General features: G+C 62.3%; 1 protein-coding gene across 1 annotated transcript in view; it reads left to right on the top strand.

The window, feature by feature from the left end:
- Window positions 1–23346, top strand: part of GOT2 (glutamic-oxaloacetic transaminase 2) — a 29062-nt gene extending 5716 nt beyond the window's left edge. Inside the window, exons 2-10 of the mRNA XM_064160607.1 lie at window positions 7280–7436; window positions 12396–12524; window positions 14566–14625; window positions 14739–14900; window positions 15071–15175; window positions 17238–17388; window positions 18631–18796; window positions 20120–20270; window positions 21740–23346. Coding sequence (XP_064016677.1) covers window positions 7280–7436; window positions 12396–12524; window positions 14566–14625; window positions 14739–14900; window positions 15071–15175; window positions 17238–17388; window positions 18631–18796; window positions 20120–20270; window positions 21740–21862 — 1204 coding nt within the window. The 3' untranslated portion in view covers window positions 21863–23346. The remainder of the gene's footprint in view (window positions 1–7279; window positions 7437–12395; window positions 12525–14565; window positions 14626–14738; window positions 14901–15070; window positions 15176–17237; window positions 17389–18630; window positions 18797–20119; window positions 20271–21739) is intronic.
- The last annotated feature ends 591 nt before the right edge of the window (window positions 23347–23937 follow it).

Below are 23937 nucleotides of genomic sequence, written 5' to 3'. Positions count from 1 at the left end.
TTTGCCTTCCCTTATCTTTCTTCATCTATCCCTTTGTTCCTTCACCTTTATCCCTTTGCCTTCCCTTATCTTCCTTCATCTATCCCTTTGTGTTCCTTCATCTTTATCCCTTTGCCTTCCCTTATCTTCCTTCATCTATCCCTTTGTGTTCCTTCATCTTTATCCCTTTGCCTTCCCTTATCTTCCTTCATCTATCCCCTTTGTGTTCCTTCATCTTTATCCCTTTGCCTTCCCTTATCTTTCTTCATCTATCCCTTTGTTCCTTCATCTTTATCCCTTTGCCTTCCCTTATCTTCCTTCATCTATCCCTTTGTGTTCCTTCACCTTTATCCCTTTGTGTTCCTTCAGCTGCCTGCCCTGGGCCGGTTGGGGAGGTAGTGCTCAGAGCTGTTCCCACCACCCTGAGCTGGGGATGGGCTTTTGGAGGCAGCTGCAGAGACACGAAGTGGTTAAGAGCTGCCCTTTGGGCGCACTGATGCTATCTGAGGGGCTAAGTGCTGCATCAGGAGGCAGCTGCTGAAGTGCTTTGCTGGGTGGGAAGCTTTCCACAGCTGAACGTTTGGGCTTGCAAGGCTGCGGTAGGCAGGCAGCAGCCCGCGGGCGTGGGGCTTAGGTCAGTATTGGCTTCAGCAGTGCTGCCCAGCCAGGCACTGGCACCCTCAGCCCCTCTCTGCTCCGCTCCAGCTGGCAGAGCTGCCTCTTTGGCAGAGGCTTTGAAGGCCACAGGGTGTCAGGGGTGGGAAGGGAGCTCTGGAGAGCTTCCAAGTCCCACCCCTGCCAGAGCAGGAGCAGAGAATCCAGCACAGGTGGCACAGGAACACATCCAGGCAGGGCTGGAAAGGCTCCAGGGAAGGAGACTCCACAACCTCTCTGGGCAGCCTGTGCCAGGCTCTGGGACCCTCACACTCAAGAAGTTCTTTCTCCTGTTGAGGTGCAGCTTCCTGTGCTGCAGTTGCCATCCCTTGCCTTTGTCCTGTGCCAGGGCACAGGTGAGCAGAGGCTGTCCCTGTGCCTCCCCTCCTGACCCCCAGCCCTCAGGCACTGACAGGCACTGCTCAGGTCCCCTCTCAGTCTTCTCCCCTGCAGACTCAGCCCCAGGGCTCTCAGCCTCTCCTCACCAGGCAGTGCTGCAGCCCCTGCAGCATCCTTGCAGCCTCTCTCCAGCAGATCCCTGTCCCTCCTGAACTGGGCAGCCCTGAACTGGATGCAGTATTCCAGCTGTGGCCCCAGCAGGGCAGAGCAGAGGGAGGACTCTACAGACATTGATCAGATCCCCTCTGGATCTTCTCTCCAGGCTAACCAGCCCCAGGTCCAGTACCTTCCCTGACTGTCACTGGGGGAGCAGCTGGAAACCTTCACTGGAGTCAGAGCTGCTCACTCACCTGGGGCAAAAAACCTTCCTGAGCCTGCCATGAGCCCAGCAGCTCACTCTTGGCTCTCTGCAGCTTGGGCCAGGAGCTCCACAGGCATTCTGAAAGGCTTTGGCTACTTTCTGGCAGCTCCTGGAGGATTTTCCTCCCTTTCTCTGTCCCACCTATGCTTGCTTTAAAGGGCCTGAGAAGAGCAGCCTGGGAAGAAGCTGGACACCATCTCCTCAGCATCTCAGCTCCTCCTCTGGGGCTGCTGTGTTTGTGCAGCTGGAGGAGCTGCTTTCTTTGCTGTCCCTCAGGCAGTTCAGCTTCCCTTCCTGCCCCACGATGCTCTGCAGGCTGTGCTGTTTATAACCCTGACCTTTATTGCATGGCTCAAAATAAAACAGAGCACAGTGCTGAGACAAGAAGGTGGCAGTGCTGTGGGCTGGGGAGGTGTTAGGACTTGTGGCTTCAGCTCCCTTGGGGCCAGAGGACTCCAAGGAGGTGATGAGAGGGCTGCTGTGGAGACAGGCTGGGGAGCTGGGGTGGTTTAGGCTGGAGAAGAGGAGGCTTAGAGCAGCCTTCCAGTAGTTGAAGTGGGCTGCAGGGGAGCAGGAGAGAGGCTTCTGGCAAAGGCATGGAGTGATGGGGTGAGGGGGGATGGCTTCAGCCTGGAAGCAGCTGGATTTAGATGAGACAAGAGGAGGAAGTTCTTGCCCCAGCAGGGTGCTGAGGCACTGGCACAGGTTGCCCAGAGAAGTTGTGGAAGCTCCAAGCCTGGAAGTGGACAAAGCCAGGTTGGATGAGGCCTTGAGCAGTGTGACCTAGCAGGAAGTGTCCCAGGCCATGGCAGGAGGTTGGCACTGGATCATTTGTTAAGGTCCCTTCCAACCCAAACCATCCTATCTAAGGTCTCTTCTCCCAAAGCCCTGTGCAGCAAGGATGGCCTCTCTGTGCCCTGGGTACCCTGCTCTGCCTGCAGGCTGCCCAGCACTGCTCAGGCCACCCCTCTGCTGGGTCCTGAATTGCAGAGAGCTGCTGAGGTGCTGGAAGGTGCTGAGAGAAGGGCAGCAAGGCTGGGGAGGGGCCTGGAGCACAGCCCTGTGAGGAGAGGCTGAGGGAGCTGGGGGGGTGCAGGCTGCAGCAGAGGAGCCTCAGGGCAGAGCTGATTGCTGCCTGCAGCTGCCTGCAGGGAGGCTGTAGCCAGGTGGGGTTGGGCTCTGGTGCCAGGCAGGCAGCAGCAGCAGAAGGGGCCCCAGGCTGAAGCTGTGTCAGGGCAGGTGTGGGCTGGCTGTGAGGAGGAAGCTGCTGGCAGAGAGAGTGATTGGCACTGGCATGGGCTGCCCAGGGAGGTGGTGGAGTGGCCGTGGCTGGAGGGGTTGGAGCCAAGGCTGGCTGGGCACTGAGTGCCATGGTGTGGTTGGTTGGGCAGGGCTGGGTGCTAGGTTGGCACTGAGTGCCATGGTGTGGTTGTTTGGGCAGGGCTGGGTGCTAGGTTGGGCACTGAGTGCCATGGTGTGGTTGTTTGGGCAGGGCTGGGTGCTAGGTTGGCACTGAGTGCCATGGTGTGGTTGGTTGGGCAGGGCTGGGTGCTAGGTTGGCACTTAGTGCCATGGTGTGGTTGGTTGGGCAGGGCTGGGTGCTAGGTTGGCACTGAGTGCCATGCTCTGGTTGGTTGGGCAGGGCTGGGTGCTAGGTTGGCACTGAGTGCCATGGTGTGGTTGGTTGGGCAGGGCTGGGTGCTAGGTTGGACTGGCAGAGCCTGGAGCTCTCTTCCAGCCTGATTGACTCTGGTTCAGTGTCTCCTGTCCCCTGTAACCTCACCTCTGGGCACAGCAGAGGAGTTTGCTTTGCCCCTCAGGCTGAGTCCAGGGGAAAATCAGTCCTAAAGCTCCCCTTGGCTGCCTTGGGCTGCTGTAAGGCCAGGCTCAGAGCAGAGCACCTCGCTGCTGGGCTGCTGTGGCTTAGGTGGATGCCTGCAGGATCAGCAGCAGTGTATTAGAGCTCAGTGAGCTGCTTAAGTGCTGGCAGGATTGGGACCTAAGTCCCCAAACCACCCTAAGCTGCTTGGTGCAAAGCCCAGGAAGAAGAAGGAGCAGTGGCTGAGCTCTGCCAGAAGGGCCCTGGGGGGGGAGTAAAAACCACAGAGCCACTCACACTCTGCAGAGTCTTCCTCTTCCTCCACCCCTCCTGCTGCCAGGCAGGCGTTGGAGGAGTCATTCCCGAGCCCCATTCCATGCTGCCTGCTCCTGCAGCAGCTTTCTGTCCCGACTGACTCATCCTCCTCGCTGAGCTGATCCCCTGCTGGGGCAGTCTGACTTGTTTGTGGTCCAGAGGCTGCTGAGCACTGCTGCCATTTATAAACTGCCCGAGGTGGCTCTGCCCGGGGGGGGGGATTTGCTGCCCCTGTTTTCCCCCCAGAGCCTCCTGAGAGGATAAGTGCAGGATTGTTGTTGGGAATTGCTGTCCTGAGAGGGGTGGGAGCTGAGCCTGAGGTGAGGAAATGATTCACAGCTGGCACTGGGCTGGAAGGGACCCTCTGAGGGCATCCTCTGCAACCCCCCTGCAGGCAGCAGGGACAGCTCCAGCCAGAGCAGGCTGCACAGGGACACAGCCAGGCTGAACCTGGAGGTCTCCATCGACAGAGCCTCAAGCACCTCCCTGGGCAGCCTGTGCCAGGCTCTCCCCACCCTCCCTGGGCACAACTCCCTCCTGATGCCAACCTAACTCTGCCCTGCTCCAGCTCCAAACCATTGCCCTCAGCCTGTGCCCACAGCCCCTTCTGAGCAGTCCCTCCCCAGCCTGCCTGCAGCTCCCCTGCAGGTACTGAACTGCAGCTCTCAGCTCTCCCTGCAGCCTTCTCCTCTCCAGGCTGCACAGCCCCAACTCTGCCAGCCTGTGCCCACAGCAGAGCTGCTCCAGCAGCCTCTCAGCGTCTTGGTGGCCTCCTCTGGACCCTCTCTGATCATCTTGGTGGCCTCTCTCTGGACCCATCTCTCTCTCTGGTGCTGGGGTCCCCACATCTGCCCCAGCCCTGCAGCTGAGGTCTCCCCAGAGCAGAGCAGAGCAGAGCAGAGGGGCAGGATCTCCTCTCTCCACCTCTGCCCACGCTGCTGTGGGTGCAGCCCAGGCTGCCCCTGGCCTTCTGTGCTGCCAGTGCCCACTGCTGCCTCCTGCCCAGCCTCTCCCCCCCAGCACCCCCAGGGCCTTCCCTGTGGAGCAGAGGTCACCTCCTCAACCTGTCCTGCTGCAGGAGGTTGTTGCTGCTCCAGTGCAGGACTCCACACTTGGCTCTTTCTGACCTTCCTGAGGTGCCAGCCAGATTAACCCCCCTCATACCCCCCCATGCTGCTTCTCCTGCACCATCTGCAGAGCCTTGGCATGGGCTGGGCAGAGGCTGTGGGCAAAGGAGACAGCCACAGGTTTCTTTTTATAGCAGGCTGTAGCCTACCCTTGACATTCAAAGGGCTCTGTCTGGGTGCAGCATGTCCTAGCAACAGGGCAGAGAGGGCAGGAGCCTTGCAGAGCAGTGGGAAGCAAAGCAGCTCCTGATGCAGTGCAGTGGTGGGAAGCAAAGCAGCTCCTGATGCAGTGCAGTGGTGGGAAGCAAAGCAGCTCCTGGTGCAGTGCAGTGGTGGGAAGCAAAGCAGCTCCTGGTGCAGTGCAGTGGTGGGAAGCAAAGCAGCTCCTGGTGCAGTGCAGTGGTGGGAGGCAAAGCAGCTGCTGGTGCAGTGCAGTGGTGGGAATCAAAGCAGCTGCTGGTGCAGTGCAGTGGTGGGAAGCAAAGCAGCTGCTGGTGCAGTGCAGTGGTGGGAAGCAAAGCAGCTGCTGGTGCAGTGCAGTGGTGGGAAGCAAAGCAGCTGCTGGTGCAGTGCAGTGGTGGGAAGCAAAGCAGCTGCTGGTGCAGTGCAGTGGTGGGAAGCAAAGCAGCTGCTGGTGCAGTGCAGTGGTGGGAAGCAAAGCAGCTGCTGGTGCAGTGCAGTGGTGGGAAGCAAAGCAGCTGCTGGTGCAGTGCAGTGGTGGGAAGCAAAGCAGCTGCTGGTGCAGTGCAGTGGTGGGAAGCAAAGCAGCTCCTGGTGCAGTGCAGTGGTGGGAAGCAAAGCAGCTGCTGGTGCAGTGCAGTGGTGGGAAGCAAAGCAGCTGCTGGTGCAGTGCAGTGGTGGGAAGCAAAGCAGCTGCTGGTGCAGTGCAGTGGTGGGAAGCAAAGCAGCTGCTGGTGCAGTGCAGTGGTGGGAAGCAAAGCAGCTGCTGGTGCAGTGCAGTGGTGGGAAGCAAAGCAGCTGCTGGTGCAGTGCAGTGGTGGGAAGCAAAGCAGCTGCTGGTGCAGTGCAGTGATGGGAAGCAAAGCAGCTGCTGGTGCAGTGCAGTGGTGGGAAGCAAAGCAGCTCCTGGTGCAGTGCAGTGATGGGAAGCAAAGCAGCTGCTGGTGCAGTGCAGTGGTGGGAAGCAAAGCAGCTGCTGGTGCAGTGCAGTGGTGGGAAGCAAAGCAGCTGCTGGTGCAGTGCAGTGGTGGGAAGCAAAGCAGCTGCTGGTGCAGTGCATTGGTGGGAGGCAAATGATGCTTGGCCAGAGAGGTCATAGATTTGGGGTGGCTTTGTTGTCCCCTGGCTGATTCTCTTTCCCACTGCTCTGCAGCCCAGGCTTGGCCTGAAGGTTGTCCCAGGGCTCAGTTACCCCCAGCCACAGAGCACTGCAGCTCCCTGCCTGCTCTTGCACATGAAACACAGCCCTGGGTGATGGCTCTGGGGCTCTGTTGTCCCCTGGCTGCTTCCCCCTGCTCTGCTGCTCCCTTTCCCACTGCTCTGCAGCCCAGGCTTGCCCTGAAGGTTGTCCCAGGGCTCAGTTACATCCAACCTGAGTTATCTCCAGCCACAGAGGACTGCAGCTCCCTGCCTGCTCTTGCACATGAAACACAGCCCTGGGTGATGGCTCTGGGGGGGTTATTATCCTCTGGCTGCTTCCCCCTGCTCTGCTGCTCCCTTTCCCACTGCTCTGCAGCCCAGGCTTGGTCTGGGGGTTGTCCCAGGGCTCAGTTACCTCCAAGCTGAGTTACCCCCAGCCACAGAGCACTGCAGCTCCCTGCCTGCTCTTGCACATGAAACACAGCCCTGGGTGATGGCTCTGGGGCTCTGTTGTCCCCTGGCTGCTTCCCCCTGCTCTGCTGCTCCCTTTCCCACTGCTCTGCAGCCCAAGCTTGCTCCCTGCCTGCTCTTCAACATGAAACACAGCCCTGGGTGATGGCTCTGGGGGGGTATTATCCTCTGGCTGATCCCCTGTGCTCTGCTGCTCCCTTTCCCACTGCTCTGCAGACCAAGCTTGGCCTGGAGGTTGTCCCAAGGCTCAGTTATCTCCAGCCACAGAGCACTGCAGTCATTCTTCCACATGAAACAGCCCTGGGTGATGGCTCTGGGGCTTTGTTGTCCCCTGGCTGCTTCCCCCTGCTCTGCTGCTCCCTTTTCCACTGCTCTGCAGCCCAGACTTGGTCTGGAGGTTGTCCCAGGGCTCAGTTACCCCCAGCCACAGAGCACTGCAGCTCCCTGCCTGCTCTTGCACATGAAACACAGCCCTGGGTGATGGCTCTGGGGGGTTATTATCCCCTGGCTGCTTCCCCCTGCTCTGCTGCTCCCTTTCCCACTGCTCTGAAGACCAAGCTTGCCCTGGAGGTTGTCTCAGGGCTCAGTTACATCCAACCTGAGTTATCTCCAGCCACAGAGCACTGCAGCTCCCTGCCTGCTCTTCAACTTAAAACACAGCCCTGGGTGATGGCTCTGGGGCTCTGTTGTCCCCTGGCTGCTTCCCCCTGCTCTGCTGCTCCCTTTCCCACTGCTCTGCAGCCCAGGCTTGCCCCGGAGGTTGTCTCTCCCCTGCTGCCAGCCTTGCCCTTTTGCCAAGCCTAATCCCTGCTCTCCCTCTCTGCCCTCTTTCAGCTCCTGGTGGTCCCACGTGGAGATGGGTCCCCCCGACCCCATCCTGGGGGTGACAGAAGCTTACAAACGCGACAGCAACGCTAAGAAGATGAACCTGGGGGTGGGAGCCTACCGGGACGACAACGGCAAGCCCTACGTGCTCAGCTGCATGCGCAAGGTGTGCCCGGCGGGGTGCCAGGCGCCGGCAGGGGGCGGGGGCAGCCTCTGCAGCCTGGCACTGCCCGGGCGGGCCGGCAGGGGGCAGGGGCAGCCTCTGCAGCCTGGCACCGCCCGGGCGGGCTGCCAGGCGCCGGCAGGGGGCAGGGGCAGCCTCTGCAGCCTGGCACTGCCCCGGGGGTGCTCAGCAAGAGCTGCAGCCGCTGCGGTGGGCAAGGGGATGGGCACAGATTCTGCTCCACGGTGCCCAGGGCCAGGCCAAGGGGCAGTGGGCACAAAGTGGCACCCAGGAGGCTCCATGTGAGCAGGAGGAGAAAGCTGTTTGGTGTGAGGGTGATGGAGGCCTGGAGCAGCAACAACCTCCTGCAGCAGGACAGGTTGAGGAGGTGACCTCTGCTCCACAGGGAAGGCCCTGGGGGTGCTGGGGGACAGGAGGGTCCCCAGGGGGCAGCAAGGATGCCTCATGGCCAGGAGGACCCCAGGGGTCTTCTGGAGGGCATTCAGAGGAGTGTGGGCAGCAGCTCAAGGAGGGGGCTCCTGCCCCTCTCTGCTCTGCCCTGGGGAGGCCACAGCTGGAGGACTGTGCCCAGGTCTGGGCTGCTCAGCTCAGGAGGGACAGAGAAGTGCTGGGGAGAGGCCAGGGCAGGCTGCAGAGCTGCTGAGGGGCCTGGAGCAGCTCTGGGAGCAGCAGAGGCTGAGAGCCCTGGGGCTGAGAGCCTGCAGCAGAGCAGCCCCAGAGGGCAGCTGAGCAGTGCCCAGCAAGGGCTGAAGGAGCTGTGGGGGGCAAGAGCCTGGGGCCAGACTCTGCTCAGTGGTGCCCAGGCACAGGCCAAGGGGCAGAGGGCACAAAGTGGCACCCAGGAGGCTCCATGTGAGCAGGAGGAGAAAGCTGTTTGGTGTGAGGCTGCTGGAGCCTGGAGCAGGCTGCCCAGAGAGGCTGTGGAGTCTCTGCAGAGCTTCCAACCCGCCCTGGGCACTGTGCTGCTGGGCAGGCTGCTGTGGGTGCCCTGCTGGGGCAGGGGCTTGGAGTGGGTGAGCTCCAGAGGTCCCTCCCAAGCCCAACCGTGCTGGGATCCTGGGGCTGGGACTGCAGACAGCTCTGAGCAGCCTGACTCAGCCTCACCCTCTCACTTGCCTGTGCCTGGCAGGGGGCAGCAACTGGAAGTGAGTTCCTCTCCTCTGGGGCAAGATTCAGTCCTGGCTGCTGCTGCTGAAGAGCCACAGCAGCCTTGCAAAGCTCTGCAGCCAGGGGAAAGCCACCTCAGGGCCAGCAAACATTGGCAGAGCAGGAATGCTGCCCCGGGGCTGGAGCCTGCCCCAGGCACTGCAGGGCCAGCCAGGGTCTGCCGGGCACAGCTGAAGGCAGCAGGGGCAGGGAGGTGAAGGAGGCACAAAGGTGAGCAGCAGAACTTACAGAACCACCTCCCCTTTCCCTCTGTCCCTGTTTGGGTCCACTGAGACCCAAGTGAGTCACTGCAGCAGCTGCAGCTCATGGAGCCCCACAGCCACCCAGGGTGCCCTGGGCAGGCTGGAGAGGAGGCAGAGGAGAATCTCAGCAGGGTCAGTAAGGCCAAGGGCAAGGTCCTGCACCTGAGCAGCCCTGGGCAGCAGTGCAGGCTGCTGGGTGAGCTTGAGAGCAGCCTGCAGAGAAGGGCTTGGGGGTGCTGGGGGGGAGAGGCTGGGCAGGAGGCAGCAGTGGGCACTGGCAGCACAGAAGGCCAAGGGCAGCCTGGGCTGCATCCACAGCAGGGTGGGCAGAGGTGGAGAGAGGAGATCCTGCCCCTCTGCTGTGCTCTGGGGAGAGCTCAGCTGCAGGGCTGGGGCAGATGTGGGGACCCAGCACCAGAGAGAGAGATGGGTCCAGAGAGAGGCCACCGAGATGCTGAGAGGCTGCTGGAGAAGCTCTGCTGTGGGCACAGGCTGGCAGGGTTGGGGCTGTGCAGCCTGGGGAGGAGAAGGCTGCAGGGAGAGCTGAGAGCTGCAGTTCAACACCTGCAGGGGAGCTGCAGGCAGGCTGGGGAGGGACTGCTCAGAAGGGGCTGTGGGCACAGGCTGAGGGCAATGGTTTGGAGCTGGAGCAGGGCAGAGTTAGGTTGGCATCAGGAGGGAGTTGTGTCCAGGGAGGGTGGGGAGAGCCTGGCACAGGCTGCCCAGGGAGGTGCTTGAGGCTCTGTCGATGGAGACCTCCAGGCTCAGCCTGGCTGTGTCCCTGTGCAGCCTGCTCTGGCTGGAGCTGTCCCTGCTGCCTGCAGGGGGTTGCAGAGGATGCCCTCAGAGGGTCCCTTCCAGCCCAGTGCCAGCTGTGGAGCTGTCAGCCAAGGCCTTAGAAGTCTCCTTGTTTCTGTCTGAGCAGAGCCCTGCTCCTGGGCATCTCCCTTAGGGCAGCTACAGCTGCAGAGACACAGCAGAGCTGTTCAGCAGTGAGGGATAAACCAGGCCATGCTTGTCCTCCTCCCAGCCAGGCCAAGCCTCACTGTGCCCTGCAGCCCAGGAGTCCTCTGGTGTTTCCTGGGCAGGCTGCTGCTGCCTGAGCTCCACACAGGGGCTGGAGCTGTGCCCCTGCTGGATTAGCCTTAGCAATTGTGCTGAGCCCTGGGAACCAGTTTCCCCCTAAGCCAGGCTAAAACTCCACTGCAGGGAGCTGGAGGTGGCCACTGCCCTCCAGGGGATTATGGAGCCTTTTGGGGCCAGGGGGCTGGAAACAGGCTGTGAAATGGTTGGCAGCTGGCACACCCTGGCTGGGCTGCTTGGCACAGGGAGGATGAGGTCAGAGTGATGGGGCTGGGGCAGTTAAGGGGGCAGGAGACGTAAAGGAGGCAGTCAATGTAATTACCCCCAAGCCCTGCCCACAGCTCTATGCAAATGAGTTGCCTTTGGGTGCTAATTGAGTGGGGAAACCCTTCCCAAGGCTGCTCCTGGGCAGTGCACTCAGGGAGGAGACTTAGAAAGCAGGAAAGGTTTGGCCACAGAATGGCTTTGCCTCACTGACAGGGAGGCAGCCTGGAGCCCCAGGGCAGCTCTGTGCCACTCAGTGCAGGGCAGGAGCAATCTCCAGGCAGTCCCTGGCCCCTCTGTGGCAGGGTTGGAACTGCTCAGCCCTTGAGAGGCTTCCAGATGTTCCCAGGGTGCTGGGCAAGAGGCAGAGGATGTCTGAGCTGATCCTGGTCCCTCTGGGCAGGGAGGTTTGCAGAGGTGCAGCAGCATCTCTGGCAGCTGTGCAGGAGCAGCATGGCAGTGGCACTGCTTGCCAGGGCCTGAGGCACTGCAATGGCTTCTCCTGGGGAACTGAGGCACTGCAGCTTGCAGGCAGCTCAAGCCCAAAGCATCAGGGCCAAGCTGGTCTGAAGCACCAGGCAGAGCAGAACACACTGGCCAGGAGCAGTGAGACACAGGCAAAGAAGGAGAAGCAGTGAAGCAGAGGGAGCAGGGCAGAGGCAGCAGGGCAGAGGCAGCTCCTCTGAAGGGAAACTGATGAGGGCATTGAGTCCAGCAGCAGTGAGGCTGCAGATGGCAGCAAGCCAGGAGCAGCTGTGGAGCTGTTGGAGGGCAGCAGAGCCTGGCAGAGGGACCTGGGCAGGCTTCATGGGTGGGCAGAGGCCAAGGGGATGAGAGTGAAGAAGGCCAAGGGCAGGTTGTGCACTTTGGCCACAGCAGCCCCAAGCAGCAGTGCAGGCTGGGGCCAGAGGGGCTGAGAGCAGGCAGGCAGAGAGGGCCCTGGGGGTGCTGTGAGAGAGCAGCTGCAGAGGAGGCAGCAGTGTGCCCAGGTGGGCAGCAGAGCCAGTGGCATCCTGGGCTGGCTGAGGAGCAGTGTGGGCAGCAGGAGAAGGGAGGTTCTTGTGCCCCTGTGCCCAGCCCTGCTCAGGCCAGCCCTGGAGTGCTGTGTGCAGCTGTGGGCTCCTGAATTGCAGAGAGCTGCTGAGGTGCTGGAAGGTGCTGAGAGAAGGGCAGCAAGGCTGGGGAGGGGCCTGGAGCACAGCCCTGTGAGGAGAGGCTGAGGGAGCTGGGGGGGTGCAGGCTGCAGCAGAGGAGGCTCAGGGCAGAGCTGATTGCTGCCTGCAGCTGCCTGCAGGGAGGCTGTAGCCAGGTGGGGTTGGGCTCTGGTGCCAGGCAGGCAGCAGCAGCAGAAGGGGCCCCAGGCTGAAGCTGTGGCAGGGCAGGTGTGGGCTGGCTGTGAGGAGGAAGCTGCTGGCAGAGAGAGTGATTGGCACTGGCATGGGCTGCCCAGGGAGGTGGTGGAGTGGCCGTGGCTGGAGGGGTTGGAGCCAAGGCTGGCTGGGCACTGAGTGCCATGGTGTGGTTGGTTGGGCAGGGCTGGGTGCTAGGTTGGCACTGAGTGCCATGGTGTGGTTGTTTGGGCAGGGCTGGGTGCTAGGTTGGCACTGAGTGCCATGGTGTGGTTGTTTGGGCAGGGCTGGGTGCTAGGTTGGCACTGAGTGCCATGGTGTGGTTGTTTGGGCAGGGCTGGGTGCTAGGTTGGCACTGAGTGCCATGGTATGGTTGGTGGGACAGGGCTGGGTGCTAGGTTGGCACTGAGTGCCATGGTGTGGTTGGTGGGGCAGGGCTGGGTGCTAGGTTGGCACTGAGTGCCATGGTGTGGTTGGTTGGGCAGGGCTGGGTGCTAGGTTGGCACTGAGTGCCCTGGTGTGGTTGTTTGGGCAGGGCTGGGTGCTAGGTTGGCACTGAGTGCCATGGTGTGGTTGTTTGGGCAGGGCTGGGTGCTAGGTTGGCACTGAGTGCCATGGTGTGGTTGGTTGGGCAGGGCTGGGTGCTAGGCTGGCACTGAGTGCCATGGTGTGGTTGGTGGGGCAGGGCTGGGTGCCAGGCTGGGCTGGCTCAGCTCGGAGCTCTCTTCAGCCTGCCTGGTTCTGTGATTCAGTGATGTTAAGCAAAGCTTTGCCCCTCTGGAGCAGGGCAGCGACCTGCAGCTGCCTCCCCTGCTGAGTCTGTGTCTCCTCCCCAGGCCGAGGCCATGATGGCAGCCAAGAAGCTGGACAAGGAGTACCTGCCCATCGGGGGGCTGGCAGACTTCACCAGGGCTTCTGCAGAGCTGGCTCTGGGGGAGAAGAGTGAAGCTTTCAAGAGCGGCCGGGTAAGGAGCCAGCTGGCAGGCAGGGAGGGCACTGCTGCCCCCTGCACAGTCCCCATGGGGACACCCAGCACGGGTGGAAGGTCTTTCAGGGGCACTTCTGCCTCTGAGCTGCAGGCTGCTCCTGAAGGCTGGGCTGAAATAGCCCTTCCTGAGGAGAGGCTCTGACCTTGCCAGGGGTGCCAGCTGCCTGCCCTGCCGCTGGAGTTGCTGGCCCACGCAGTGCCCCCCCAGCCCTCACGTCCCTGTGTGGGTGGGATGTGGGTGGCAGTGCCAATGCAGGGGGCTTGGCTTTGGTCCGTCCTGGGGCTGGGCTTTGCTGTGGTCCCCTCTGGGGCTGGGCTTTGCTGTGGTCCCTCCTGGGGCTGGGCTTTGCTTTGGTCCCTCCTGAGGCTGGGCTTTGCTGTGGTCCCTCCTGAGGCTGGGCTTTGCTGTGGTCCCCTCTGGGGCTGGGCTTTGCTGTGGTCCCTGCTGGGGCTGGGCTTTGCTTTGGTCCCTCCTGAGGCTGGGCTTTGCTGTGGTCCCTCCTGAGGCTGGGCTTTGCTTTGCTCCCTCCTGGGGCTGGGCTTTGCTTTGGTCCCTGCTGGGGCTGGGCTTTGCTTTGGTCCCCTCTGGGGCTGGGCTTTGCTGTGGTCCCTGCTGGGGCTGGGCTTTGCTGTGGTCCCTGCTGGGGCTGGGCTTTGCTTTGGTCCCTCCTGAGGCTGGGCTTTGCTGTGGTCCCTGCTGGGGCTGGGCTTTGCTGTGGTCCCTCCTGAGGCTGGGCTTTGCTGTGGTCCCTGCTGGGGCTGGGCTTTGCTGTGGTCCCTCCTGAGGCTGGGCTTTGCTGTGGTCCCTGCTGGGGCTGGGCTTTGCTGTGGTCCCCTCCTGGGGCTGGGCTTTGCTGTGGTCCCTGCTGGGGCTGGGCTTTGCTGTGGTCCCTCCTGAGGCTGGGCTTTGCTGTGGTCCCTGCTGGGGCTGGGCTTTGCTGTGGTCCCCTCCTGGGGCTGGGCTTTGCTGTGGTCCCTGCTGGGGCTGGGCTTTGCTGTGGTCCCCTCCTGGGGCTGGGCTCTGCTGTGGTGCCCTCCGGGGCTGGGCTTTGCTGTGGTGCCCTCCTGGGGCTGGGCTTTGCTGTGGTGCCCTCCTGGGGCTGGGCTTTGCTTTGGTCCCCTCCGGGGCTGGGCTTTGCTGTGGTCCCCTCCGGGGCTGGGCTTTGCTGTGGTGCCCTCCTGGGGCTGGGCTTTGCTGTGGTGCCCTCCTGGGGCTGGGCTTTGCTGTGGTCCCCTCCGGGGCTGGGCTTTGCTGTGGTGCCCTCCTGGGGCTGGGCTTTGCTGTGGTGCCCTCCTGGGGCTGGGCTTTGCTGTGGTCCCCTCCGGGGCTGGGCTTTGCTGTGGTGCCCTCCTGGGGCTGGGCTTTGCTGTGGTCCCTGCTGGGGCTGGGCTTTGCTGTGGTGCCCTCCGGGGCTGGGCTCTGCTGTGGTCCCTGCTGGGGCTGGGCTTTGCTGTGGTCCCCTCCTGGGGCTGGGCTTTGCTGTGGTGCCCTCCTGGGGCTGGGCTTTGCTGTGGTGCCCTCCTGGGGCTGGGCTTTGCTGTGGTGCCCTCCTGGGGCTGGGCTTTGCTGTGGTCCCCTCCGGGGCTGGGCTTTGCTGTGGTGCCCTCCTGGGGCTGGGCTTTGCTGTGGTCCCTGCTGGGGCTGGGCTTTGCTGTGGTGCCCTCCGGGGCTGGGCTTTGCTGTGGTGCCCTCCTGGGGCTGGGCTTTGCTGTGGTCCCCTCCTGGGGCTGGGCTTTGCTGTGGTGCCCTCCTGGGGCTGGGCTTTGCTGTGGTGCCCTCCTGGGGCTGGGCTTTGCTGTGGTCCCCTCCGGGGCTGGGCTTTGCTGTGGTGCCCTCCTGGGGCTGGGCTTTGCTGTGGTCCCTGCTGGGGCTGGGCTTTGCTGTGGTGCCCTCCGGGGCTGGGCTCTGCTGTGGTCCCTGCTGGGGCTGGGCTTTGCTGTGGTCCCCTCCTGGGGCTGGGCTTTGCTGTGGTGCCCTCCGGGGCTGCTCTGACCCGGGCCATGTCTGTGCCTTGCAGTATGTCACCGTGCAGGGCATCTCTGGCACTGGATCTCTGCGAATCGGAGCCAACTTCTTGGTGAGTCCTGGGCCGGTGGGGAAAGGAGAGGAGATGTGAGCTGAGTCCTGGCGCTGGTCTGGCTGCCTGCATCCACTCCCCCTCTCTGACCACTCCTTCGGCCTCTCCATCAGCAACGCTTCTTCAAGGCTGGGCGGGACGTGTACCTCCCCAAGCCGTCCTGGGGCAACCACACGCCCATCTTCCGCGACGCCGGCATGCAGCTGCAGTCCTACCGCTACTACGACCCCAAGACCTGCAGCCTGGACTTCTCTGGAGCCATGGATGACATCGCTGTGAGTTGCCTGGAAGCAAAGAGGGGACACGGGGCCGGCTGGGTTGTCATGCTGTAGGTGAAACAGGGCTGGCTGCAGCCTGGCAGAGCCCAGCTGGGCTGTCCGGGAGCCGCCCAGGAGCGTGCTCAGAGGCTGTGTGTTCGTTGACTCCTCTGTCCCACCTTCCTCAGAGGATTCCAGAGAAGAGCATCATCCTCCTGCATGCCTGTGCCCACAACCCCACCGGGGTGGACCCTCGGCAGGAGCAGTGGAAGGAGCTGGCAGCCACGGTGAAGGTGAGCAGCAGAGTGGCCCCTAGGGGTAAAGGCTTTGGCGGGTGGTGTCTGGCCTCTGCTGTCTAAAGGGGACTCTCTCCTTCGGAGCCAGCCCGGGTGTCATGTTCCTGCCCTGGAGGCAGGAGCCAGGCACTTGCACCCAGGAAGCATTCAGCTGACCACCAGCCTTTCTGCTGGCCCCTTCCCAGCAAGCTGGGGGAGGGAGCCCCGAGAGGAGAGCAGTAGGGTTGCAGGAGAGAGCTGCGACAGCTGCAGGGGAGCTCCTGCTGCTGCTGCTGTGCTCCCAATGCTCTGCTGGGAGCTCCTGCTGCTGCTGCTGTGCTCCTAATGCTCTGCTGGGAGCTCCTGCTGCTGTGCTCCCAATGCTCTGCTGGGAGCTCCTGCTGCTGCTCTGCTCCCAATGCTCTGCTGGGAGCTCCTGCTGCTGCTGTGCTCCTAATGCTCTGCTGGGAGCTCCTGCTGCTGCTGTGCTCCCAATGCTCTGCTGGGAGCTCCTGCTGCTGCTGCTGTGCTCCTAATGCTCTGCTGGGAGCTCCTGCTGCTGCTGCTGTGCTCCCAATGCTCTGCTGGGAGCTCCTGCTGCTGCTGCTGTGCTCCCAATGCTCTGCTGGGAGCTCCTGCTGCTGCTGCTGTGCTCCCAATGCTCTGCTGGGAGCTCCTGCTGCTGCTGCTGTGCTCCCAATGCTCTGCTGGGAGCTCCTGCTGCTGCTGTGCTCCCAATGCTCTGCTGGGAGCTCCTGCTGCTGCTGTGTTCCAAATGCTCTGCAGGGGAGCTCCTGCTGCTGTGTTCCAAATGCTCTGCAGGGGAGCTCCTGCTGCTGTGTTCCAAATGCTCTGCAGGGGAGCTCCTGCTGCTGCTGCTGTGCTCCCAATGCTCTGCAGGGGAGCTCCTGCTGCTGTGTTCCAAATGCTCTGCAGGGGAGCTCCTGCTGCTGCTGCTGTGCTCCCAATGCTCTGCAGGGGAGCTCCTGCTGCTGCTGCTGTGCTCCCAATGCTCTGCAGGGGAGCTCCTGCTGCTGCTGCTCTGCTCCCAATGCTCTGCAGGGGAGCTCCTGCTGCTGCTGTGTTCCAAATGCTGGAAGGGAAATCTTCCTTGTGCCTGCTGTCCTCTCACAAGGGTTGGCTGGAGAAAAGAGGGGGGCAGGTTCTTCCTTCATCCTTCTCCTCTTCTTCCTAGCTGCTGTAGCCACTGAACTTTGGTTTTGGGGATGCCTGAGAACTGGTAGATCCCAAAGTGGCCTCTGGGGCCTCACAGATGTCTGTGGTGTCTCCTGACCAAGGGGCAGTGTGGTTGGGTTATCTGCCTGAGGGCACCAGCAAAATGCCCAGGAGGTTTTCCTGGCAACTGGTAACACAGGAGACCCTGAGCTGGAGTAATGAATCCCTGCTCAGCTCCCTGCTGCACTCTGGGCCAGGCTGCACATCCCATAACTGCCCTGGTGTGGTCTTAGAATCGCAGCATGGCTCAGGGGGGAAGGGACCTCAGAGCTCATCTACTCCAACCTCCCCAGCATGGGCAGGGACACCTCTCAGCTAGACCTGCCTGGCCTTGAGCACCTCCAGGCAGGAGGCAGCCACAGCCTCCCTGGGCAGCCTGTGCCAGGCTCTCACCTCCCTCACACTGCACAACTCCTTCCCCAGCTCCACTCTCAGCCTGCTCTGCCTCAGCTCCAAACCATTGCCCCTTGGCCTGCCTCAGCCCCCCTCAGCCAAAGGCTCTCTGCAGCCTCCCTGCAGGCTCCCTTCAGGCCCTGGCAGCAGCTCTGAGCTGCCCCTGGAGCCTTCTCCTCTGCAGGCTGCACCCCTCCAGCTCCCTCAGCAGTGCCCACAGCAGAGCTGCTCCAGCCCTGGCACCACCTCTGTGCCCTCCTCTGTGCCCTGCTTGTGCTGGGGCCAGCAGAGCTGGAGGCAGGATGGAGCTGGGCACCGCTGAGAGCAGAGCTGCTGCAGGGTAGCTGTGGGCGAGCAGCGCTGTGGGCAAGCAGGCTGCTGCCTGCCTGCATGGCTCTCTTCACCCAGTGCCCTGCTCTGCTGTGACACTCTGTGCCCTCTCTGCTGGCAGAAACGGAACCTGCTGGTGTACTTTGACATGGCCTACCAGGGCTTTGCCAGCGGGGACATCGACCGCGACGCCTGGGCCGTGCGCCACTTCATCGAGCAGGGCATCAACGTGCTCCTCTCCCAGTCCTATGCCAAGAACATGGGGCTGTATGGTGAGTAGGGCACAGGGGGTGCCAGGGCCTGCAGCCACGCTGCTGCTGCTGCTGCTGCTGCTGCTGGCACCAGGCTGCCCCTAGGGGTTACCAGTCCCTGTCTGCTCTGCCGCCTGTGCTCAGCGCCAGCGCAGTATTGGGGGGAAGAGGCAGCTGGGGATCACCCACCCAACCTCCTGCCCCAGCAGGGCACCCACAGCAGCCTGCCCAGCAGCACAGTGCCCAGGGGGGGTTGGAAGCTGTGCAGAGGAGGCTCCACAGCCTCTCTGGGCAGCCTGCTCCAGGCTCCAGCAGCCTCACACCAAACAGCTTTCTCCTGCTGCTCACATGGAGCCTCCTGGGTGCCACTTTGTGCCCTCTGCCCCTTGGCCTGGCCCTGGGCACCACTGAGCAGAGTCTGGCCCCAGCCTCCTGCCCCCCACAGCTCCTTCAGCCCTTGCTGGGCACTGCTCAGCTGCCCTCTGGGACTGCTCTGCTGCAGGCTCTCAGCCCCAGGGCTCTCAGCCTCTGCTGCTGCCAGAGCTGCTCCAGGCCCCTCAGCAGCTCTGCAGCCTGCCCTGCCCTCTCCCCAGCACTTCCCTGCCCCTCCTGAGCTGAGCAGCCCAGACCTGGGCACAGTCCTCCAGATGTGGCCTCCCCAGGGCAGAGCAGAGAGGGGCAGGAGCCCCCTCCTTGAGCTGCTGCCCACACTCCTCTGAATGCCCTCCAGAAGACCCCCGGGGTCCTCCTGGCCATGAGGCATCCTTGCAGCCCCCTGGGGACCCTCCTGTCCCCCAGCACCCCCAGGGCCTTCCCTGTGGGGCAGAGGTCACCTCCTCAACCTGTCCTGCTGCAGGAGGTTGTTGCTGCTCCAGTGCAGGACTCCACACTTGGCTCTTTTTGACCTTCCTGAGGTCCTTCTCCATTTGTTACCATCAGCTGAGTGCCAGGCAGATTAACCCCCCACACACACACCTCCCCCCCTGTCCCTCCTGAGCTGGGGAGCCCAGGGCTGAGCCCAGATGTGGCCTCTCTAGGGCAGAGGAGAGGAGGAGGAGGAGGACAACATCCTCACTCCTGCATGCCCAGCACTTCCCTGCCCCTCCTGAGCCTGGGAGCCCAGACCTGTACCCAGTCCTCCAGCTGGGCTCTGCCACACTGGCGGCTGGGAGCTGGTGCAGACCCTCCCAGAGGGCAGGGCTGTGCCCGAGCCGGGCGGCACTGGGCTGAGCCGTGCCCGGGAGCTGACTGCCCCTCTGCCAGGCGAGCGTGCGGGCGCCTTCACCGTCATCTGCAGCGACGCCGAGGAGGCCAAGCGGGTGGAGTCGCAGCTGAAGATCCTGATCCGCCCCATGTACTCCAACCCGCCCCTGAACGGCGCCCGCATCGCCTCCACCATCCTCAACACGCCCGACCTGCGCCAGGAGTGGTAAGAGCCAGCCCCGGCTGGGCACGGAGACAGCCTGGGAGAGAGCTCCCGCCCTGCCCAGCCAATCAGAGCATGGCACTGAGTGCCAGCCTAGCACCCAGCCCTGCCCAACCAACCAGAGCATGGCACTCAGTGCCAACCTAGCACCCAGCCCTGCCCAACCAACCAGAGCATGGCACTCAGTGCCAACCTAGCACCCAGCCCTGCCCAACCAACCACACCATGGCACTCAGGGCCAACCTAGCACCCAGCCCTGCCCAAACAACCACACCATGGCACTCAGTGCCAACCTAACACCCAGCCCTGCCCAACCAACCACACCATGGCACTCAGTGCCAACCTAGCACCCAGCCCTGCCCAACCAACCACACCATGGCACTCAGTGCCAACCTAGCACCCAGCCCTGCCCAGCCAACCAGAGCATGGCACTCAGTGCCAACCTAGCACCCAGCCCTGCCCAATCAACCACACCATGGCACTCAGTGCCAACCTAGCACCCAGCCCTGCCCAACCAACCACACCATGGCACTCAGTGCCAGCCTAGCACCCAGCCCTGCCCAACCAACCACACCATGGCACTCAGTGCCAACCTAGCACCCAGCCCTGCCCAACCAACCAGCGCATGGCACTCGGTGCCAACCTAGCACCCAGCCCTGCCCAACCATCCAGGCCATGGCACTCAGTGCCAACCTAGCACCCAGCCCTGCCCAAACAACCACACCATGGCACTCAGTGCCAACCTAGCACCCAGCCCTGCCCAAACAACCACACCATGGCACTCAGTGCCAACCTAGCACCCAGCCCTGCCCAACCAACCAGAGCATGGCACTCAGGGCCAACCTAGCACCCAGCCCTGCCCAACCAACCAGAGCATGGCACTCAGTGCCAACCTAGCACCCAGCCCTGCCCAAACAACCACACCATGGCACTCAGTGCCAACCTAGCACCCAGCCCTGCCCAAACAACCAGAGCATGGCACTCAGTGCCAACCTAGCACCCAGCCCTGCCCAACCAGCCTTGGCTTCAACCCCTCCAGCCACGGCCACTCCACCACCTCCCTGGGCAGCCCATGCCAGTGCCAATCACTCTCTCTGCCAACAACTTCCTCCTGGCATCCAGCCTAGACCTCCCCTGGCACAGCTTGAGACAGAAGCAGCTCCTCAGCCGGAGCTGGCAGTTGATGCTCCCTGATCTTTCACCTGCATGCCCTCATGCTGTGGGCACATGAGGACCTTCTGCCAGGCAGAGAGGGTCAGCTGCAGGCGGTTGGTGTGTGAGGGGAGCACTGCTGGGGTCTGAGCAGCTCCTGGGTTGCTCTGCCAGGCTGGTGGAGGTGAAGAGCATGGCTGACAGGATCATCAGCATGAGGACCCAGCTGGTGTCCAACCTGAAGAAAGAAGGCTCCTCCCACAACTGGCAGCACATCACCGACCAGATTGGCATGTTCTGCTTCACAGGGCTGAAGCCTGAGCAGGTAACCACTGCCACTGTGCTCTCACAGTGTCCTCTGCCCTCCTGGTCAGCAGAAGCCTGACTGCAGGTGCCCCAACCAGCCTGGAGCATCCTCCAAGCCCTCAGCAGCGGAGCTCAGGGGGATTTACATCCTGCTCTGCTTCCTTGCTGTGCCTCTGGAGGTTGGATTCAGATGTGGCCATAGTCACTTGGTGCCATTTCGAGGTGCAAGGTGGCTCCTGGCTGAGGGTTTGCTTGCTGCCTGAGAGCTGGGCAGCATCTCTTGGGGTCTGTCAGCTGCAGTTCTGCCTCTGCTGGCTCCCTGTTTGCATCCAGTTCAGGCAAGCTTGGGCACATTTGCACTCAGGGTCACAGGATGTTAGGGCTTGGAAGGGAGCTCTGAAGGTCTTTGACTCCAACTCCCTGCCAGAGGATCCAGCAGAGGTGGCACAGGAACACATCCAGGCAGGGCTGGAAAGGCTCCAGAGGAGACTCCACAGCCTCTCTGGGCAGCCTGTGCCAGGCTCTGGGACCCTTCCACTCAAGAAGTTCTTCCTCCTGTCAAGGGGCAGCTTCCTGTGCTGCAGTTGCCATCCCTTGCCCTTGTCCTGTGCCAGGGCACAGGTGAGCAGAGGCTGTCCCTGTGCCTCCCCTCCTGACCCCCAGCCCTCAGGCACTGACAGGCACTGCTCAGGTCCCCTCTCAGCCTTCTCCCCTGCAGACTCAGCCCCAGGGCTCTCAGCCTCTCCTCACCAGGCAGTGCCGCAGTCCCTGCAGCATCCTTGCAGCCCTCCCTTGGCCTCTCTCCAGCACATCCCTGTCCTTCCTGAACTGGGCAGCCCAGAACTCGATGCAATAGTCCAGCTGTGGCCTCAGCAGGGCAGAGCAGAGGGGCAGGAGAACCTCCCTCCATCTGCTGCCCACACTCTCAATGCCCCCCAGGGCCCCATTGGCCTTCCTGGCCCCCAGGGCACATTGCTGTGCCAGAACTCGGTGCCCAGCAGGACACTCCCAGGTCCCTCTCTTTGGGGCTGCTCTCCAGCAGGCACCTCCCAGCCTGTGCTGCTGCAGGTCTCATCCCTCCCCAGGTGCAGGACTCTGCACTGATCCCTGCTGAACCTCCCCAGGTTCCTCTCTGCCCAGCTCTCAGCCTGTCCAAGCCTCTCAGCCTCCAGGTGTCGCAGCCCAGCCTCCCAGTTTGGTATCATCAGCAAACCTGCTGAGCTGTCTGTCTGTCTGTGCCCTCATCAGTGGCATTGACAAAGGTGTTAAACAGGCCTGGACCCAGCACTGATCCCAGGGGGGTGCCTGGCCTTGGCACCATTGACCACCACTCTTTGCCCTCTGTTGTGTAACCAGTTCCTAACCCATCTCACTGCCTGCTCTTCCATCCCACCCCCTCCTGAGCTTGCTCGCAGGGAGGTTATGGGAGGCAGTGTCCAAAGCCTTGCTGAGGGCAGGGCAGTGGTTAACATCTGCTCTGCACCCCAGGTGGACCGGCTGACCAAGGAGTTCTCCATCTACATGACAAAGGACGGACGGATCTCGGTGGCAGGAGTGACCTCGAGCAACGTAGGGTACCTGGCTCATGCCATCCATCAAGTCACAAAGTAAAGACACAGCTGTGCCCTGGAGCTGGTGGCTTACCCTGCCCTGCTGCTTGAAGCTGGGGAGGGAAAGGAAAACAAGCAGAACCCTTCCAAGCACAGCAACTTGCCGTGGCTGCTGAATGTATCTTGTTTAGATGAGTTGTTGTAGAAGCCTTGTCCAACCCATCCGACGTCGTGGGGCAGGGACATCATTGCTGGCTCCTGCTCGTCACAGCCTTCATCCCCTGCTCTCCATCCCTTGTCTGTCAGCCCCAGCACCCAGCTGCACTGGAGGAGGCAAACACAGCCCTGCCACCCTTCCAGCGCGGGCACCAAAGGCTTCCCCACGCTGCTTCCTCCGGGAGAAGGCTTTGTGAGGCTGCTGCCTGCCGGCCCCGGGAGGGCTGCTCGGGATCTGTCCCTGCCACCTCCTCAGTCAGTCCTTGCTGCCAGCAGGCTTCTCCCTCCTCACATCCTTCTAGCCCGGCAGTAGGCAGTGCCAAAGCTGCCCTCCGACCACCAGCTCAGAGGACTCCTCGCTACTGAAGTCTGCTCCATCGCTGGCTTTGCTCTTCCCACCTGAGGCACCTCCTTTCCAGCTGAGGCACCTCCTTTCCAGCTGAGGCACCTCCTTCCCACCTGAGGCACCTCCTTCCCACCTGAGGCACCTCCTTCCCACCTGAGGCACCTCCTTCCCAGCTGAGGCATCTCCTTCCCAGCTGAGGCACCTCCTTCCCAGCTGAGGCATCTCCTTCCCAGCTGAGGTACCTCCTTCCCAGCTGAGGCACCTCCTTCCCAGCTGAGGCATCTCCTTCCCAGCTGAGGCACCTCCTTCCCAGCTGAGGCATCTCCTTCCCAGCTGAGGCACCTCCTTTCCAGCTGAGGCACCTCCTTCCCAGCTGAGGCACCTCCTTCCCAGCTGAGGCACCTCCTTCCCAGCTGAGGCACCTCCTTCCCAGCTGAGGCACCTCCTTCCCACCTGAGGCACCTCCTTCCCAGCTGAGGCATCTCCTTCCCAGCTGAGGCACCTCCTTCCCAGCTGAGGCACCTCCTGTCAGGTGTCGCAGTGGCACTGGTGTGTGGGGTGCACATGGGCTCCTCCTCTAACCCTGCCTGGTTCACCTGACACTCCTGTGCCCCCGGGCAGAAACGATTCCTCGCCCATCCCACTAAGAACCTCCTCTGCAAACTGCTCTCACTCGGTCTCCTCTCCCCACCACGATCCTGTTGGGTCTCCACCAGCCCTCCCTGCAACGCAGAGTCTCTGTGTGTGTCCCAAAGCCATGAGCCAAGAGCTGGGTGCCACCACATCCACCCGCGGGTGGGGACAGGAGGTGTCCCTCACCTCTGTGCAGCCAAATTCCTGGTGACACCGGCAAAGGGGAAGGGAAGGTCCTGAGGGCAGTCTCCTCCAAACCCACTGTGTCCCAGGCAGGTTGTCCCTGGGGCCTTGGGACTCGCTGGGCTCTGAGTTTTCGATCCAAATAAACCAGCACGTGGCTGTGTCAAGCTGGGAGCTCCCTCCTGTCCTTCATCCCGCAGCTGCAGCCTGTCTCTTCCACACACCCTGCACACAGGAGGCAACTGTGACAGCTCTGGGCATTGTCATAGGGCTGGCAGAACCCTCAGCTCCTAGTAGTCCTACCCTGAGACAGGGCACTGCCCACCCCACCTGGCTACAGCCTCCCTGCAGGCAGCAATCAGCTCTGCCCTGAGGCTCCTCTGCCGCCTGCTGCACCCCCCCAGCTCCCTCAGCCTCTCCTCACAGGGCTGTGCTCCAGGCCCCTCACCAGAGCAGCTCCCAGAGAGATCTCTCTGCTTCTGGCATTGCCATGTGGCTGGCAAACCCCTCAGCTCCCAGCAGTCCTACCCAGAGAGAGGGCACTGCCCACCCCTGTGCCCCGGGAGCATGGAGTGTGAGGTGGGCTGAGGCTGCTCCAGGTGGGAGCTGGCTTCAGAGCCAGTGGGGGTGGATGCATGGCACAAGCTGTGGGGTCCCAAAGGCATCTGCCCTGTGCTGGATCACTCACAGAATCACAAAACTGTTTGGGTTGGCAAAGGCCTCCAAGGTCATCCAGACCAAGCAGCGACCCAGCCCCA

Source organism: Pogoniulus pusillus, chromosome 20, assembly GCF_015220805.1.
Source record: "Pogoniulus pusillus isolate bPogPus1 chromosome 20, bPogPus1.pri, whole genome shotgun sequence".
Taxonomy (NCBI): domain Eukaryota; kingdom Metazoa; phylum Chordata; class Aves; order Piciformes; family Lybiidae; genus Pogoniulus; species Pogoniulus pusillus.
Note: the sequence above shows the minus strand (reverse complement) of the source record. Positions and strands in the feature narration are given on the sequence as shown.